The sequence below is a fragment of the Perissodus microlepis genome, chromosome 23, assembly GCF_051167445.1.
Source record: "Perissodus microlepis isolate ML-2025 ecotype Zambia chromosome 23, ASM5116744v1, whole genome shotgun sequence".
Taxonomy (NCBI): Eukaryota; Metazoa; Chordata; class Actinopteri; order Cichliformes; family Cichlidae; genus Perissodus; species Perissodus microlepis.
In genome coordinates this window covers 41,574,111-41,593,827 of record NC_140482.1, presented here as the reverse complement: position 1 = coordinate 41,593,827, position 19,717 = coordinate 41,574,111, and the positions used below count along the sequence as shown (strand labels likewise).

At 39.8% G+C, this 19,717-nt stretch overlaps 1 protein-coding gene across 1 annotated transcript; it reads left to right on the top strand.

Annotated features, from left to right (window-relative positions):
- The first annotated feature begins 12,583 nt into the window (after nt 1-12,583).
- On the top strand, nt 12,584-18,711 carry LOC146362233 (cyclin-dependent kinase 4 inhibitor B-like). The gene is made up of 4 exons (XM_084922175.1): nt 12,584-12,743; nt 15,451-15,631; nt 15,715-15,883; nt 18,084-18,711. The coding sequence occupies exons 1-4, from the start codon at nt 12,621-12,623 to the stop codon at nt 18,085-18,087; spliced, it is 477 nt and encodes a 158-aa protein (XP_084778301.1). The 5' UTR covers nt 12,584-12,620; the 3' UTR covers nt 18,088-18,711.
- Nucleotides 18,712-19,717: the final 1,006 nt, after the last annotated feature.

Below are 19,717 nucleotides of genomic sequence, written 5' to 3'. Positions count from 1 at the left end.
ACAACCCTGTGAAATACTGGAAGGATATAGTCTGGTCAGATGAGACTAAAACTGAACTCTTTAGATGCTGTAATACACACCATGTTTGGAGGTCAAAAGGCGCTGCATATCTCTCCAAAAACACCTTAACAACAGTTCACATCATGTTGTGTGGCTTTTTCCAGCATACGTTACTGGCACGCTTCATATTATTGAAGGAAGAATGAATGGAAAAATGTACCGAGACATTCTTGATAAAAATCTGCTGCCATCTACAAGGATGATAAAGATGAAATGAGGGCGGACGTTTCAGCAAGACAGTAACCACAAACACACAGCCAAAGAAACTCACACTTGGTTTCAGAGAAGGAAAATAAAACTGCTAGAATGGCCCAGCAGTCACCTGACCTGAATCTACTTGAAGATCTACGGAAAGAACTAAAGTTCATAGAAGGGACACAAAGAATCTGTTGAGGATTCCATGTCAATAGAAACTTTAAAAATATGCTTAGAAATTGGTGAAGTGTTTAATTGGGGTGTGTGTGTATGTGTGTGTGTGTGTGTGTGTGTGTGTGTGTGTGTGTGTGTGTGTGAGTGTGTGTGAGTGAGTGAGTGAGTGAGTGAGTGAGTGAGAGAGAGAGTTTACTTGTGTGAAAATTGGGGACTTCTATCAGCTCACACACCAGTCAATTGAGTACTCCTCTCCCTTTGGGGACCAAAACACTGTCCCCAATTAGATTTCAGAATCAGAATCAGAATACTTTATTGATCCATAGGGGAAATTATTTTACAGTGCTCCATTATAAACAAACATTAACAGGGACAGACAATACACTAACTAAGAATAGCACAATATATACAGGCATATATATACATAAAAGTCACTTATTAATAAATAGCCGATAATGTTACCTCTAATACCTCTAATAATGTTCAGCATGTTTTAATCCAAAAACCTTCCCTGTCCCCAAAAGTGACATTCTTCTGATATTTTATGTATGTGTATGATGTCTCCCTCACAAACTTTCTCTACCTGTGTATAACTCTATGTTGCCCCTAGTGGAAGAGTATGAAATTGTAAAGATTTGTATGAATAGTTTTATATAAATAAACATTTTTTTCTTGACTAATCAATAGAAGTCAGTACATTATTTGTTAGCAAGTAGTTGAAAATTGGAAATTTGCTTTTTTTCCCCCCTTAATCACAAATACTTGTGTTGTGATAACTATGTGACACTTTATAGCTGTATTGAGAAAAAGAAAAAAAGCCAATGTAAATTAAGCTGATATTACAGCGCATTTATGCTGAAGACACACACTTAGATGTCCTCTCTTTCAAATCCTTCTGTGCTGCCACTGATTTTAAGTATAAAGACTGCCGCTGCTTTCTTATAGCATATATCTTAGAGTCATCTGATAGAGTAGCTGTCATGGACCCGGTTTCTGGGACTCGGGCTCCGTGAGCAGTGTGGACCTTTATTATTATTATTATTATTATTATTGTATTGGATGTATGTTTGTTGCACTGTGCTCTTGTGTTCCATGCTGGTGTGTGTACGTGTGTGTGTGTGTCAGTCTGTGGGTGTGGCTGGACAGCCACCTGCAGGCCTGATGGGTGTGGCCCTGCCAGCTGCTGGTCACGCCTAGGTTCTCACACACCTGCTTCTGATCAAGCTCGTCGGGGGAGCTACTTAACAGAGCGATGGAGCTTCCTCCAGCGCAGGATCGTTGAGTTAGACTCCATGTCAGTGTTTAAAGTGCTGTTAAGTGTTTGCCTGCTGGAGTTGGTGCCGTAACGACTGCGTCTGTTGTTGTTTTTTCCTCAGGAGGAGAGCGGAGCACAGGACAGCAGGACGCAAGTCCAGCGTTTGGGACCTTTCTCCAACATCCCCACGGCTTGCCCTGGCAGACCGTGACAGTAGCAGCTTTAGAGTCAGTTATTAACAAAATTCAACAAGCTGGTAATGAAGGCTGACACTGTTTTAGGTAGTTCTCTGAAACGTCTAGACAACTGTGCAAAGACGTAGAATTTGGCTAATCATTAGGAGGACTTATATACTTCATATTTCAGCTGGTGCTTGATTTTAGTGTTTTTCTCCCCAGAAAGTTAAAGTGTGTTGTGCAGAAAAAGGATTGTAGTGAGATTTTTTTTTTTTTTTTTTTTTTTTTTTTTAAATCTGAGTGGAAGAGAAATCCAAAAATCTTTAAATGAATGAAACTAAATTCATTTCAAAAATAAATGACCGCACTAGACCCGTCTATGTAGCTCCAGTACTCTGTACCTCTTGAGGTTCAAACTACACAACCCTCACTAATAATACAACTATGATGTAATTATTGTTTGATTATACATATACATCTGCATTTGATCTTTTTTTTTTTTTAATGGTATGGCAAAAAACACCCCTAGGCCATACATTACAAATGGAAAATCTCACAATCAGCGTGGCTATAAGGCTTAGGAGGCCACCTGCTCTGCTTTGGCATTATGCCCTGGAAAAACACTTGAAGGTAAAACGAAAAAACAAACAAACAACACAAACACAAATCTTACTGTTGCAAAACATACTAATGGCAATCTTTATTGCTACCAGTTAGTGCCATTTAAGCTATAATCCAGAAGTGGAATTGACCTTTACGTACATGTTCAAAGCGGAACTTTTTCATGTCATTGTGCACACCATGTTTGAAGAAAGACTGGTTCTGCATATCACCCCGAAAAACAAAATGCAAAAGAGCTTTGTATGCCCAAATCGAGAGCTGTGTCTGCGTTCTTGGCACAATGCTGAGCTTGTTCCCAGGGCAGGTTAAGCTATGCCTGGGCTGGCCCTTGTCACCAATTCTGTTTGTGGTTTTTATGGATGAAATTGTGTCTAGTTTGTGATGCTTGTTTACAAGTGATGGTAGGATGTAGCAGGAGTTGGAGGTCGGATTCCACAGTAATGTGGAGGTATCGCTGTTGTGATAAAGAAACAACTGAGCCAAAAAGCAAAGCTCTCAATTTACAAAGGTGTCTATGTTCTGTCCCTACAACACGTTATCACTCCTAACTCTTCAAATATGGACTCTTGGTCAGGGTCCCTCTGCTTCACTTATCAACACGCCAGGTACCTCTCTCGCGTCATGAATTAACTTGCAGGGTACTCTTATTGTATACTATAGAGCACACTAAACGTTGGTAATTGATGACAAGAGCCTGCTGCAGAAGAACCTGTTGTCCCTATATTTATATATTTCCGAAATCACATTGTAGTGACGTATACTGAACACAACAAATTATATAATGTAAACAACTACCTGAGAGAAACAGCAGATAAATTAATTATAGGCTATTACTTTTGTATCAGTTGTTGCATTGATGGAGGGAGTGATGTATGCTGGAAGTAGGAGTTTTGGAGTGAAATGTTTCGTGTTTCATGCAATGTTCAGAAATCTTTTCCTTTTTTTTTTTTTACTTTGTTACAGACACGTCTTCCTGCAACTGTTAGCAGCACTTCAAATGAGCCATATTGCTCAAAGGGGCACAACTGTTGTTTCTTGTTTTTGCACTCAGGAAAAATGCTGCTGTGGTCAGACAACAAATACAGAGTTTTGCACATCATTACCCAACCGTGACTTAGTGTTCTATCGAAATTTAAAACGAATCAAGGCAGGAGATCAGGCAGAGTATAAGAGAGCCCGCTACGAACTGCAGAAGTCCATCAGAGCAGCAAAGCGGGCCCACTCACAACAATTTGAAGGCTACTACCTCAACAACAACACGCACAGGGAATTAAAGCTGCCACAAACTACAGGGGAACCACAACAACCACAGACCCCTGAGACACCACCCTACCAGACAGTGGCGGTCCTAGCCTGTTTGGCGCCCTGGGCGAACACTCCCTCTGCCCGCCCCCCCCCACCACACACACACACACACACAGACAAAACATATTAAGGATTGTACATCAACATAAAACTGTTGTACACACACACATATGAAGAGAGAGAGAGTATGCATAGTATGCAAACGGCTACTATCAGCCATAGCAGCCGTTTGCTGTCAATTAGACAGCAGTCTTTACTCTAATTATTAGAGTAAAGACTGCGAGCCGCACCCTCTCATTCAACATCAGTGTCTGACCTCACAAATGTGCTTCTGGAAGACTGGTGAAAAAACACACTCCTAAACCTTTATTAAAGCCTTCTCAGAAGAGCTGAAGCTGTTATGGCTGCAAAGGGTGAGTCGATATCATATTTAACCCTATGGAAAAAGAATAGGATGCCACTTAAGTTCATATGGCTGTGAAAGCAGGCGAGCAAATACGAAAGTATATCCACACTCTAACAAGTTTCTATAAACTCTGCTGAGTAACTCTGTGGTGTGCTTCTTCCTTCTGCACTTCCTGACTCACATTTTTATACAATCCCAGCAGTCTGTTGTGGTACATGAGTTCCTCCTACTCTACATTTACCCAATAAAAAGAACATATTTCTATTGAGCGGTTTTTATTTGCTGTGTTAAGACAGAATACAAACTCCTCAACCTTTGCGTTTATGTATTTATCTTTTTACAGGACACTAATTATTTTACATACCAACATCAAGAATACAGGCAGTTATGTGATATCTTTTGGTATAAAAAGTGAAAACAATGCAAAAACACCTGAATGTGGGGATCCTACTGCTCACATAGAATGTAATAAAATGCCTATTTAAATATTGCTATATGAGTAAACACACAATGTGACAGACCTCAAGTCTTTGCTGTCACTTTTGTTTGTGCTGCATGTGTTGGCTCATGTAGAAGTACAGTTATACAGAAGAGTGGCAAAATTTATTGCCCAACAATGTGACAGACTGATAAATTTAAACAAACTCATCCTTTCAAGGTAAAGCTGCTAAAGGTGGTTCTACAAGCTACTGAATCAGAATCACAGGGTGTATTTAGGTTGCTTTTTTAATGTACTTATCCCTCCTGATAGTTTTTTTTTCTTTTTACTATTTCTGCTTTTGGTTAGTGTCCTCGTCGCTCTGGCTGGAGTGAGACGTTACTTTACGCCCATCGGCATTGCACAGGTAGTCAAACATCTCTAGGATGACACATCCGTACATGCCATCACGAGATCCAAGCGTAGTTTCAAGGCAGCACAATGTCTTCCACCCCTCACCCCTCGTAGCAGATGACTACCCCTGCTTGAGCCTGGTTACGCAGGAGGTTTCTTCCTTTTAAAAGATATTTTTTCCTTCCCGTTGTCACCAAGTACTTGCTCATAGAAGGTCATCTGATTGTTAGGGTTTTCAATAAGAGGCACCCTGTGAAGCAACAGTTGAAGTTGATGTGAGATATGGATGATGCAGAAAGATATTAATTTGCAGGATATTAGCAAGATAATTTTTCCAATGACTAAAGGAGACCAAAAAAAAAACCCCTTAATTTGGCAACATCTGCCGTTGCTGTTTTGCTTACAGTATTCAGATTGCACCGTCCAAGGCAGTCAGAACCAGGAGAGTCTGTTTATGGAGCAACACCGGCCCGCCCATACCAATGCCCGCCACTTAGTGTGTTGGCCGCTGTCACACTGCCAGCCAGTCTCCACTCACGACAATGCGTGCCCTCACGAAGGACTGGCAATATTGTCATGGCCCAAGAGCTGACAATAGAATATGTGCATCAACGTTCACTCATGCACATGCATGCGTGTGTGCATGTTCACATATACACGCATGCTTGTGAACATGCACACATTTACCCTTGTGTGCATGAGTATGCACAGCATGCCTCCCGTTGGAGGGTTTAGATTAGCTGATTGCATCATTGAGTAACAACTAACCGTTGAAGGAAAGGGAATGGCACAAAGCCTCTGAAAAAAAACTTCTTGTATTCAGAAACTGTGTTCAACTCGATTCTTGGCTGAAGGCTTTCTAGCAGTTGACTCTTTTATATCATTCCTCCATTAAAAAGCAGACTAGAAAACCATAGCAGAAGCAATACCCTGTAGCTCAGTAGTTTCTATGTTAATGTTATTTCCTGGATGACTATTAAGCAACCTAACATCCAAATGTTATTTTAGGCACTACAGAAAATAGTTCTTCACAGTTTGTATTCATTATAGCTGTGATAAAGTTCATAGTGCATGTTCATCGTTGAGATGAGGAATTTCCAGAGATAGAAGTACATGCTGCAGATGCAGCATGTACTTCTATCAGTGCTAAACAGTCATTCATGTAGCTGCCCACTTGGAATTACCACTCGTGACGCAGAGAGCTTCGACTGATGCAACTTTATTCTCTCCTCTTTTAAACCACCGACAATATGGCACCGTTAAAACTATAAGGATGCACAAACAAATGCCATTATAACATTTTAGTAGAAATGAAGAAATTCACATTTTACATCACAGAAAATTATTTGTTGAACTCAAATCATGACATTAACATAAATCAGCACCTTTAAACAATTTATGTCGCAGCATTTAACAAATTAAAATAAAGACAACCTGTGTCTTAAATAAAATAAACAATCGTTTGCAATCATTACACAAACTTCTGCTTCCAAGAGTGCTAATCATGCTGAACCTGCTAGCAGCCTCCTCCATCTCTTTGCCAGTCTTTCCACACCACAAACCAATGACATGCATGTACAAAACAAAAAGCAATTCAACCACATTGTATAAACGTTCCCAAGTTATAGCATGTGACAGGTAAATAAAGTTCACGGTTTTACATGAATATTTCCAAAAATAAAGGTTGTTCACTCACTCTGAAGCAACGTGTTTGTGTCGTTTCACTGAGAACAGAACAGGAAGTCTGACACAATAAAAGAGGAAGTGCTAAGGTACTCTTAAAAATAAAAGCGCAGGGTAAAGTGGCCTTGCCGGTATTTGCCAAAAACTGATTGCTTGTATTTAAACTGCTATAAATAACTTGTTGGTCTATAATATGTGAAACATATGTCAAATGTATCCCTCATGAATGATATCAAGTCATCTTGAGCAACAAACAACATTCCTATAACAAGGTAGAAGCCGCAATCAGTTTTTGGCAGTGACTTTATGTATCCTTTATTTATGCAGTTAAAAAAAGTTATTGTTGACTTTAAATCTTTTAAGTGGACAATAGGGAGCTGATTGATTATAATGTAAGTACAACAACACAGTTACAAAGATACTTGAGAAACAGGTAATTTTTTAAATTTGATAAATAACCCCTTTGTAATACCTGTTCACCAAAGTCTATTTACCAGCATACGTTACGATATTACACATAAAAAACACACGGAAACATTGGAAATCACTTTTTGGCACAACACCAGCATATACAATTCATATTCTTCACTCAGGAAACCAACATTGACTAAACTCAAAAAAAGAAGCCACACAGACTTTTCAGCGACATATTTTTCTTAAAAACACTTTACACAAACTATTCAATTTACAATTTAAACACATCATGTTGTAAAAGCTTCCTACTGGTTGAGATCTAAAAGTGGAAATTGAAAACACCCACAAAAAAAGAAGAAGAGTGACAGAATCAAAGAGAACAGAAAAGAAAAATATAACCACCATCTGCTTTGCAGTTTTGTTGACTGCTAGTCATCTAGCATGTTGTTTTTGTGTGCGGCTCTAATGTCAGATATTAAATAAATGTTCATTCTTTGAATCTAAGTCTATACCAGATGTTTCTTTTCAAACTTTGAGAAACAATTAAAAAGCATGAAGAGGACAATCATCATCACTGAACACATTATAGCTGGCATTCAGTGAATCAGAATCAGAATACTTTATTAATCCCGAAGGAAATTAGGGTTACAGCAGGCAGCACGCTAATGGCGCATGCGCACTTACAAAGGAACCTTCTGACCAACTTTACACAAACATCACATTGGGGAGACATGTCAGAGAGGTAGGCTGATAGGAAAAAAACAACGAAAATACATAACATGAGGTAAGAGGAGGAGAAAAAAAAACTCCACTCAGACTGAGCTCCTAGTGGGAGAACAGTTTGACAACAGAAAAAACACCTCAGCACAAAAAGCACATGATTATCAATACACCATAGAAACACAAGACAAGCAACAGGGGCGGGTAAAGGGTGAGAGAGAGCCGGTGTAGACAGCGCATCGGGTCCTGCAGCATGTCTGCGCTGGTCCAGTCGACCGCCATCTTCCCCGGTAGGGCACAAGCATCGAAGGCGTTTGGAAAGGGAGGGGGGATGAGTGTGTGCATATCAGTGTATGTGTGTGTGTGTGTCCAGAGTTCAGCTGAGACAGTGTCCTTCGCCCTGCCAGGCTAAGTAAACAGTCTTCCAGCCAACCCAGGTGGCCTTGCATGGAATGGGGGGAACAGTCTAAACACAGTCGTTATCAGGATGTTTTGTTCAGCTCCAGCCTTGAGACCGCAGCTGGCACCGAAGGGGTCTCCGCATGAAGTGATGGTGGTTTTTACTTTAGTGCGAACAACTCATATGAATTTCAAAGCTGTTCTAACAGTCCAACACTGGTCTCTCAATCTCCCGTTGGAGAGCCGTGAGCTTTCTATGATGTTATCCAAACTTACGTTCCGTGATGTTGTCGTTCTTTTTGCTCAAAGAGCAGGTTCTGAGAACTCACGACCGCAGTGCACTTCCCCAAGATCTGATCAATTTGCGCTCAAAGGTGTTATTCGAGCTAGCCCCTCCAGATGTAATCCAGTTTTTCACTCAGAGGTCTTGTTCTGAGTATTCACGGCAGCCGTGCGTTCTCCAAGATCTTCTCCGTGCTGCACTCAATGAGCCCATTTTGAGAAACTCAAAATCCTAGCGGGCAGCCTTGTGGGGGTTTGAACAGCCGGTTCCGCTTCCTTAATTCTTCGATAAGTCAGGGCCAAGCCAGCTCCGATCAGCAAGAACCCTGTTATTATGGTTCCGAATAGGTAGATATCTTCAGCAGTCAGGCTCACCCGAGCCCAGACTTCTCGTTGAGAAGGGGTGTCAATTGCATTCAGAGACCAGTTGATCAAATCCATAATTCCTCTTTTAGGTTTTAGAGAACAGACTGTGAGAGAGTGTTCAGGGAAAAGTAAGTAAAAACACAAGACAAGGACATAAGAGGCTAAGCAGGGAAGCTAAGGGCAGGAGAGGAGAAAAGTGCGACCGCCTTCGCTGAGAGCCAAAAGAGAAGGCTCTGTCTTTGAATCTGACTAAAGTCTGTGTAGGTTTTCAAATGTCTCACATTCCTTGTTTGCAAACAGCTGGAAACTGTCTTGGCAGTCACTGGGACTAAACATAGCCTGAGCAGTTATGAACAAGACTCTTTGTCTTAACTGTAACTTCCAGTTACTGTGGGTGTGCCTGGCTACAGTTTCCCGTCAGATTTGCATAGTCAGAACTTCCGGACAAATGAACTACACTCCTTTCAGCCCTAAAACACTTAAAACAACTGACACAGCACATCTCGCCACAATAGTCAGTTTGCATGACAAACCAAATCTGGGAGTGGCTGATACATTCATCTACATGCTGCAGAGAGGTTATACTTCCATCTAGACAGTAACAGCTGCTAGGCTTTTTTGATTTCTTAAGTGCGATTCGGCCATTTGGTGATGTCTCCATTCCCGTTCGCCTTGGATGCCTCAGAATTGGAACTACACAAATACATCAGAGATGAGCAGGAGCAGGAGTACAGCACAGATGTGTTGAATTTTGTGGAGAGGTATGGGAGAAATCCCAGATGTGAATAGGCCAGAGAGATGGTGATGTTGATGTGATGTGGGGAAGTACCAGTACCTGGCCATCAACTTGGACAACAGGATGAACTGGAAGACCATTGTGAGTGGGTGTATACACAAAGGAGATGAGGAGGAAGCTGAGAGCCTTAAATATGTAAATAAAAACTTTCAGTAGGCTGAGGCGAGCGTAGTGTGCTTGTGGTCTTCTGGGGGAGCAGCATCGCAGTGTGCATGTCCCAGAGTAAAGCCTGCAAATAATGAACTTACCACTAAATCCCAGTTCATGAGCTCTAACAGAGTGATTGCCTCTGGAGGATTGTCGATTCCAGTGCAAGCCTGTGAGAAGAAAGCAAAACAAAAGATGAACTGCAAGTTTTATTACTTTTATTTATTGCAACGACACCTTGGAAACACAAATGTGCAAAATAGGCTAAAAATTTGTGTCACTTATAGTATCAAAGGATTATCATACCAAAAAGTGACCCAGAATAAACTAGGTGCATCTGTAGCTTTAATTATATTTTAGTTTTATCTACCTGAAGGCTAAAGGAAGTCATGTGAGATGTCCCTTCTTTGGAGAAAAAAACATTAAAGGTAACTGAAGCTTTAAATCTAAAATCTTAGCATTTTTTTTCTTTCCTTGTAAGAGACCCAATAAGGGAATGTGCATCGAGGCTAGAGGGAAGGTTGTAAATGCTCTGCTTAACTATGTGGCAGGGAGCAAATTAACAGTTGTATCCCCTGCTCATAAGAATGACCCCAAAGAACATTTTCAAGTACTTGGGAATGACTTTAATGGAAAGAAGGAGACGCTGTAATATGTACAATAATTTATAATATTTAGCTTGTCAACAGCAAAATGTACACATCAGGCAGCTGGTTTGCCAGTTTGAAGAGACCGTAATGCTAATTTGACAAGTACAATGCTTTACTCGTATAATACGTTTATGCTTTCTGTGAAATTTGCTCAAACACACTCACCGGCCACTTCATTAGGTACATCTGCTCAACCTCTCCTTCAGTCAAGAATCTAATGGCATCTCACACTCCGAGCATTTATCCATGTACACATGGCCAGGTTGGGCCACGATGACCTGCTGACGTCTGAGCATCAGAATGAGGAAGAAAGGTGATTAAAGTCACTTTGAACGCGTCGTGATTGTTGGTGCCAGACGGGCTGGTCTGAGTATTTCAAAAGCTGCTGATCCGCTGGGATTCCCCTCAGAAACACCCATCTCTGGAATTTACAGAGACTAGTCCAAAAAAAGAAAATATCCACTGTGCGTGAATTCTCTGCGTGAAAAGTCCGCAATAACTGTCCCACCAAATGAGGTGACCGTAGATGCGCATCTTGTTACAGGAGAGGGCGGCAAAGAAAAAGAAACTAAAAGCACGCAGGCCGTGACGTGACAAAAAAGAAATAGAGCTCTTGCTCCGCATCTGTAATGTCATAATAAAAGGCGCGCATCGTCTGCGCCAGCGCGTCGACGCTTCAAAACATTCACATGGACAATGAATGAAGGCACCACCATCATTACCGTGTTATGAAGTTCCGTTAACCGTCCCGCCTATGAGCCGATGAGGAACCGTCCAATCAGGCCGTCTCCTCCTCTTTGGAAAGAACCTCTGTCGTTGATGTTCACGAGCTCTGGATTCATCCGAGAGGCTTTTTTAAACTGAGAGGAGGCTCGCCTCACGGTGACTGCGCGATGTTTCTAACGAAAGTCATCCCCGTGTCTCGCTCCCTCTTTCATCCTGTAACAGGTTAAAAAACGGAAATACAAACTCGAATTACTTTTGAAAACGAGCGGGAACTGCCAGTAAATGCATCACATGCTTGAAATCACGCGTGGAGGCGACATTTTATTTTTTCTTTCTTTTCTTTTCCTTTTTTTTTTTTTTTGGCTGTTTTTCGGGGGATTTTCAGCTCGAGTCGTTTGGAAAATGTGATGCCACGCACTGAACAGCAGGAGGAAGGTGTGCTACGGTTTTAATCTCATTTAACGTAAGTTTTTATATTTATCTATTTAATTATTTTGTGTTTTTGCTTACTTTTTGTTATTCAGACATCATTGTCACAGTTCTGGCTTTGGTTCCGTTTTTTCAGGCTGCAGGTGGCTTACTGTATCCCTGACATATAGATATTGTGAAAAGGCTCCATGCAGCTTTTTCCATAAACAGGCCCAAACATCACATCAATAAAATGTCTGCACGCAGGAAAATCAGCAGGGGAGCAGGAAAAAGAGGCAAAACCTGTAATATTATTTTCTTTGAATATTCTAATTATGACCTACATGGAGTATATCAGTATCTCGGGAAGGGTGGGAGAGGCATCATATATTTTGCTGCTGGACAAGCATAACATGCTCAAGTAGAAGCTTTAAACATGTAATCAGTGTTGATTTTGACACACAGTAGAGCTGGAGATTTATTGCACATCTTGTTTTTGATGAGTGACCCCGAAACTGATTCTACTGAATTTTAAAAATATATCATTAGGTGCCCAGTCCTTATGTAACATACGTGATGCATGTAATCTAAAACTGTCTTATACCCCCTACATTGTTTTATTTGCTTTGCTTTTGTCTGTCTGTTTGTTTGTTGGCTATTCTTTTAGAACTGCAAACACAAAACTAAGAAAAGACATGACTGAAGAAAGAGATTTGAGAAATTACCGACTGCTCACTAAAATATTTGAAGTGAAAACCAAAAAAGAAGCAAATATATTACCCTCTAACTAATTCTCAACAGGCTAGCTTACTGCCTTAACAATGATTTTTCAGTAACAGCTCCAGCTGCACAGTCAAGGATGATGTAAGGGTGGGAGGGACATGTTTCAGATTTCTCTGTATTTGGCCAGTCCACCATCCTGGATTATTTCAGTCTTCAACACAGCCTGCTGAAAATTGTAGGTGATAAGTTTGCTTCGTATTGCGTTTTAAAGGGACACCTGATATGAGTCTCTCTGACCAGCTCTGCAATGCCTGTGCAACTGGAAATCTATTAGAAATCATAACTTTACTGGAAAATGGAGCTGATGTAAATATTAAAAATGTGTTTAATAGGACTGCAATACAGGTAAGTAATAAAAACCTTTTGAACTGGCTTTTTTCCGAAGTGATTTTAAACATATTTGGACGATTTCAGTCTGTTTTTCTTGCTAGCAGCTTGATTTACTTCCTTGTTTTAGTGCTTTGTGTTAGAGGCTGAGGCCTCCTCACATGTACTCTTCAAATATCCACCAGCTTCGATAATGTCATCATTATACTGAATACAATCGTCTCAGATCGATGTAAATATTTTTTGAAGTGCAGAAATCTGTATGTGGCAGTTCTAAGTTTGGACTCTCCAAAATAGATTTAAGTGTAGTGAAAAAGATGAACAGTTTACCAAAAGTCTAAAAAGCTGAAATTCATGATTTACTATCAGATTTGAATACATTTATAGATTAATATAAATACATATGTGTGCATGAGTGTGTTTTATGGAGTAATAAGATGTTCTGTTATCACTTCCTTAGTTTCACAGTTGTGCTTTCACAGTACAGCTTTTACTTGCGTATCTTGTCCTCTGTTGCATCTTCCTCCTCTTGTCTGTCATTTTTTCTTGGTGTAGTATTTCTATTTTTATTCTATGTGCAGTTGGTGTGGAGAGCCCCCCATTATGTTGTACATGTACAATATGAATAAAAGCCTATTCTGTTCTGTTCTTATATACTATTTATTTATTTAAACACCAATACGCTAATGCAGATGTCTGTCAGATCAAAAATCAACAGAATTCTACAAACGCATCCATTTACACAGAGAGGATGGTACTTTGCATTTGCTGCTTCTACGTTTATCTGAAGAAAAGGCAAAAAAGAAAAAAAAGACAGTGTCAGACTGCATGTCAGGTTATATCAGGTTAAACTGTCACCCTCCTTACTGCTAGTGGCCTCAATCTAGACAGAGGAGGGCTGCTATATCCTGAGCTGCCTGCTGTAGTCCTCTTTATTTCTCTTCAGATAAACTTTCCTTTCTCCTGGTATTGTACTTTAGTTATCAAATGCAAAATCAATACCACACGTGACAATTAAGTATCAGTATTACAATAATCCATATTGCATACACATGTGAATATATATATATATTTTTTTTTGATTGATTGATTGAAATACGTTTTAATAATCCTCCATCTATCCATCTACCTCCTTCATCCTTCCTCACTTTAGCGAGGGCGCCTCCAGATAAATAATACCAATACAAATATTGGGTATCGCTACATGTCAATGGAAGATTGTACTTAGTAGTCAGTATAAGCTTTTAATGATATAAGTGTACATGTGATAGAATACTGCATGATGACCTTTTTATTACTTAGAACTGATTGTTCTTTATAAAACTTGTTCTGATATTTTTATCTGAATCTTCCCACAGCGATAGTAAGAAGCTGAACAAGCAGTTCTGAGCTCTTACCAGGAAAAAGGGCTGCTTCCCACATTCTAACACACACACACAAACACACAATCACATACGCACATGCTCACGTATCAACATTCCACTGAACAAATGTATTCATTATTGTATTACTTTTCTTGTGTATAAATAAAGACAAGTGCAAGAACAGAGCGTGCACATCACAGGGCCCCCACTTTGGTGTGAGCGCTCTGCCCTGCAAGTAAAAACTGCAGCGTGTGTGTTTCTACTCTCTGACTCTAAGCTGAAGAAGTGTCTTTAGAATAAATCTCTTGACACTGCAAAAACAGAATTTTATGCTCTTGTCAAATATAAGTTACTAGAAAAATATAGAAAAAAATGAAAAAAAAACAACAACAATTCGATGCTTAGTTAATTTCCTGCTATTAAAGATGATATCACTGAAAAAGTACATTTGAAAACCAAACAAGATTTTGAAATCCATAAATATCTATTTTAATTGCTTGATTGATTGATTAAATTTAATTCTTCCAGGATGGAGTTACCTTTAAGAGCAAACCTGTTCAGAAAGGCAAAGAATCATATGCAGCAGTTTGACCAGAAGGCCTGTTTTTAGCGGAGGTAGCGAAGACATTTAAGTGGGAACTCCAGTCTCATGAAAATGAACCAACGGGCTGCTGTCAGTGCTTGTTAGGCCTGTGCGCAGCGAACCAAAAGTCCGTCAGCCCAACGTGAAAAATGCCCGGTTTGCCAGATTATCAGCCCGTGCCCTGCTTGGATCTGATTTTAAACGTGCTTTTTTGTTTGTTTGTTTTTGCTCGTGCACTGTCTGCGTGTCACACGAGGTTTAGTATGAACGATCATATTGGGTGCAGGCCTGCAGCTGAACGGTCCACTCAGAGAGGAAGCTCCTCCTCGTTGACCGCTCATCCAACATATCGTGTGCTCGCGAGTTCATAATTATGCATAGTAATTTTTGGAAATTCATACATGCTGACATGTACGAGTCCAGACGAACTGGTGAAGACGTTTTTCACCTATCTGTATGACGCAGTCCTTACCTGTCTGCCACCAATAGAAACAGGTCCGCTGATGCTGCTCCAATGGCAGGCGCAGATTTTCCCTGTGACGACAAGAAACGTCAGGAGGAGAGGCGGGGCCTATGCGGGGCCAATGAATTAATAGCAATACACTTATTGAGCATTAAATGCATTAAATTGGGATTTGGTGTCATGGGATCAATTTAATATTTAAATATAAAAATGATAATCGCCAGGCACACCCTGGGCAGCTCCTTAAAACTTCTTCTTCTCCTAAATTATCTCCCGCATCCATTCTCTCTCTCCCTCCATGCTGTGTGTGTGCAGGTAGTGAAGTTGGGGGACTCCCGGGTCATTGAGACTCTGCTGCAAGCGGGGGCAAATCCAAATGTGCCAGATCCCTCCTGCGGTCTCACCGTGACCCACGATGCCGCTCGTGAAGGATTCGTGGATTCTGTGCGCGTGCTGCTAAAATATGGGGCCGACGTTAACATCGCAGATGAAAGAGGTACGGAATTAAATGATTTGATTTACTTCTGTTTTGTTTTCTTCTCGCACCTGGTTTTTATTGACCTATAACTCCATATGAAGGTAACCTTCCGCTGCACCTGGCCGCCAGTAAGGGTCACCTGGAGGTTGTCAGGCTGCTCATTGGATACACCGAGAATCGCGGCGTACGCAACAATGACGGACTCATCGCCGAGCAGCTCGCGCGCGGCAATGGTCACACGGACACAGCCACGTTCATCCAAAACCATCAGTGAGTGGACCAAACTGCACCTTACACGAGAAGAGTTTCTGCTCCCAAAATAATATGGGAGGGATTTTTCCTGAGCCCAGTTAAGTCAAAAACACAAAATAAAGGAACAAAACAAAAGGTTTAGTAAAGTGTGTGTGTGTGTGTGTGTGTGTGTGTGTGTGTGTGTGTGTGTGTGATGTTTAGCAATAAAGAGCCATGTAAAAGATGAAGGCTAATTATTTTACATGTCAGTACAGTGGTTTGTGCTCTGAATATTTTATAACTTTGTGAGTTTTAAGGCTTCAGGCGTGACAGTTTGTTTTTTCTTGTTCTGTTAGTTTTTGTAATTCTGACCTTATTGGTTTAATTATGAATGACCTAAAATGACATTAGTGGACAAATTCCAGCTGCTGGAGCATAACAGTGACATGTAAAAATTATGTCATGTCAATAACACACATAATGGTCTTAATTTTTTTTTTCATCTTTTCAACACTAAAAGATACATATTGTCTCTCTGAAAAATAAAAAATAAAATAACGATAAAAGTCAAATGAAATTCAGTTAAATTTAATAATAAATAACACAGGGATAAGTGGTCGTGGACAGAGTGAAACTATTGTTTCTATCAGCTTACATATAGATTTAATAATAATAATAATAATAATAATAATAATAATAATAATAATAATAATAATAATAATAATGGATTGCATTTATGCTGAAGCACTATAATCTTTCATTTGTTTCTAGAACCTTTGTGAAACTAAATGAGCAGATTACTGTCTGTGGTCACAACATGTGCTGTGTGTTTGAGTCATCTTACTTTGCTATTTCATTAACAATTGAAATCAAATTTGTATTCTGTTTTTCTTTAATATTTAGGTGACATTTACAGTCACCTAAGTACAGTTGTGCTTTCACATGCTAAGCGGAAGTTAGGAAGTAAAGCCATAAGATTTACACCACAGAGAGTAGTGCAAGGAACAATTTTATACTTATTAAACCAGTATGCACCTTTACAGGCTACACAATGAATCTAAGTGTTTACATGTTAATAGTCAAATCGTTAAAATCTGTCAATAGACTCTGAGGAAACACACTGAGCTCTCTGAGGCCCGTCCATTGTGTGCCAGAAAACAGCGTTTCTGAATGTAAAGGAAACATAATGCTGCTGTCACCTTTTCTATGAAATTAAAATATTATTTTCCAGTTCACAGATTGAACTGGTTTGTTTGTTTCTTGTGTTTCCTCAGCGAGGCTTTGAACTCTAATAAAGCGCCTCTTTTTGATACTCAGCTCGAAACATTTAACCGAAAGTGAAACTTAAAATCTTTCGCGTGCAGTTTGAAATTAAACGACCGTCTTGTTGTTCAGTTTTCAATAGCAAATAATTACACCGAGCTTGTAATAACGTAGTGGTGATACTGTTGTTTAACTTATTCATTACCGGAATTAGAATTATTGCAACGTGTATTTGAAATGTGTTAGCCTGAACTCGCGAGCTTTGTTTTTATGTCAATTCGTTATTAGAGGAAACCGGAGGTCGCTGTGTTAAAGCTTCTTTCTGAAATCATCTCAAATCAGCTCATCGTTAATGAGCATGCGCATACGCCGCATCTTCTTTAGTTTGTTTGGGTTTTTTTTTCTCAGACAGGACCGGACAGCTGAACCTGCAACAGAGCGAGCGCGATTTTAACTTCACCTCAGGTCTCCGCCACCACAAAGTCCTCGATATGCGTGGGTTTTTGTTTGTTTTGGGGGGCGTAACTTTAGATTGTGTCTGGGTGCAGATGGAAATAAAACGCACACTGCTGACAAAGCTTTCCAAAGCAATAATTAAGAGACTCTCACGTGACCGCACACGAGAAGCGAAAAATGCCCACATTAGACGAGCCTAGGCAAGAATCGATCAATCCAAGACAAATGACAGCGTTGTGGAGGATTAAGCGGGCTGTTTAAAGGTGACAAACCAGTTTTTCTTTTGCTTCGGGACAAACAGAGGTTTCAATGTCAGTTAAAATTTATCCCAGGGTTAAAATCAAATTTGTGCTCATGCCTCGTGGAGCTGACGACACAGTGAAAATGTTTAACTTTTATAGACTGTAAAACACATTGTAGTTCCACTTATTTTATAATTTTGTCAGGTCTAATTTTAGTTAGTATGCATGAATGCAGAGGTTAAATATGTGACATGAACTTTCACATTTTTCTCCCACAGGTAAGAGGAAAGATGCGATTAAGAGAGCCTGGAATCTGTTTGGAAAGCAACTTCTTCTTCTGATCTTTTGTTTCCCGGACTTTTTTCCCGGACATTGAACACGTCTATACGTTAAAAAAATAAAAAAAATTAGCGCTACAAAAACTTGAGAACAAAAATGTGGGATTTATATTCACAGTCTGGTGGAAAGAATACTTAGCAACACTTGCTTACTAAATGAGAGAATGTGACTCTTTCATATGGTTATTGAAAAACTGTGAAACTGAGTGCATAAAAGAGTTTTTCATTGTTATCTTTATGCATTTACCAAACTAATACCTTACATACTGTGAAACATTGCTTTCACATTCACCATTAGGTGCATCTACACACTTCCAACACAATCACATAAACATTAACTTCTTTTTGATGCTGCATTTTGTTTGGTGGTGTTATGTTCTGGTCATCAATGAAAGCTCTCAGAAAACGCCTGGCACCTTTGTGTCTGGGCTAACATTTATCTAAAGCTTCAAAGTTAGTACAAAGTTATGTTGTACCAAACAGCAAGCATCAAAGTGTATCATCTCATTGTAACCTAAGAACGGTCTTCTGTTTTTTGTGCACGCAAATAAATCACACGTGAAATTTTCTTCTTCTGTATTGTCTGTTTTATTATTTTCCTTTAGCACATCACAGTCATATTTATGCTTATCAACAAGAAAAGGTTTTGCAAATAACCATTAACACACATAATTTATCATATAAGAAAAGCTTGCTCTTTAAATCTTTAGTAGGTTTTTTTAAAAATCCAAAGAATTCACCTAAAATTCCTGTGAGTTTTGGTTATTTTAATTAGAAGCAGGGGCGGATCTAGAAGGGTGGCATGGGGTGGCAAGTGCCACCCTAAAATGATCCCTTGCCACCCCAGTTTTGAATATGACAGTGTTGTTTATTAAAATAAGATAGCATTAACAGTTTGAGTGCAGTTACAGTCAACAGTGAGTATAAATGCTAAAACTGAATATATTGGATAGTGTTCCCCCCTCCACATTAACAAATGGTTCAGCCCATGGCAGGACCGGCTTTTTTCATGTTTTCAGTAGCAAGCGATGTTTATGATGGTGCCAGAGCACATTTTGAACAACACCTTGGGAATTTCGGATTTTACACAGGTAGTTGGATGTTACACTGTGGAAATGGAAGGAAGGTGAGTGTTATTAACCCTCTGTGGTCCACAGACATGCTGCACCTCCAAATCACATGACTATTTTAAGCTGACATAGCAGCAAGCTGCAGCCACGCTGAGTCTCTATTTCAGCCCACATTGAAAGTTCGGACTTCAAAGTTTTTTAAATTTTAATTACAGGCCAGTAAATCCAGAGTTATGATAATATATATAAGCCATGCTTTTTTCTAAATACTGTCATCACGTTTTTGTGTGTGTGTGTGTGTGTGTTTTAAGCGTTTTCTAAGGACAGCGCGAAAACAGTAAAGAAAGGAAAAAAAGACACCTCTTTCCTATCGGTGGAAAAATGCACCATGTCAACCAATTAAAACAAAGTCAACATGTGGGATTTGGTTGTTTAGGAAGAGGTAAAAGTTTTGGGAGTGACAGTAACGGCAGCGAGTGAGAGAGAGAGAGAGAGAGAGAGAGA

Coding starts and splice junctions, on each gene's coding strand:
- LOC146362233 (XM_084922175.1), top strand. CDS start 12,621: ATGAGTCTCTCTGACCAGCTCTGCAATGCCTGTGCAACTGGAAATCTA. Junction 12,744..15,450: donor TTAATAGGACTGCAATACAG/GTAAGTAATAAA, acceptor GTGTGTGTGCAG/GTAGTGAAGTTGGGGGACTC. Junction 15,632..15,714: donor TAACATCGCAGATGAAAGAG/GTACGGAATTAA, acceptor CTCCATATGAAG/GTAACCTTCCGCTGCACCTG.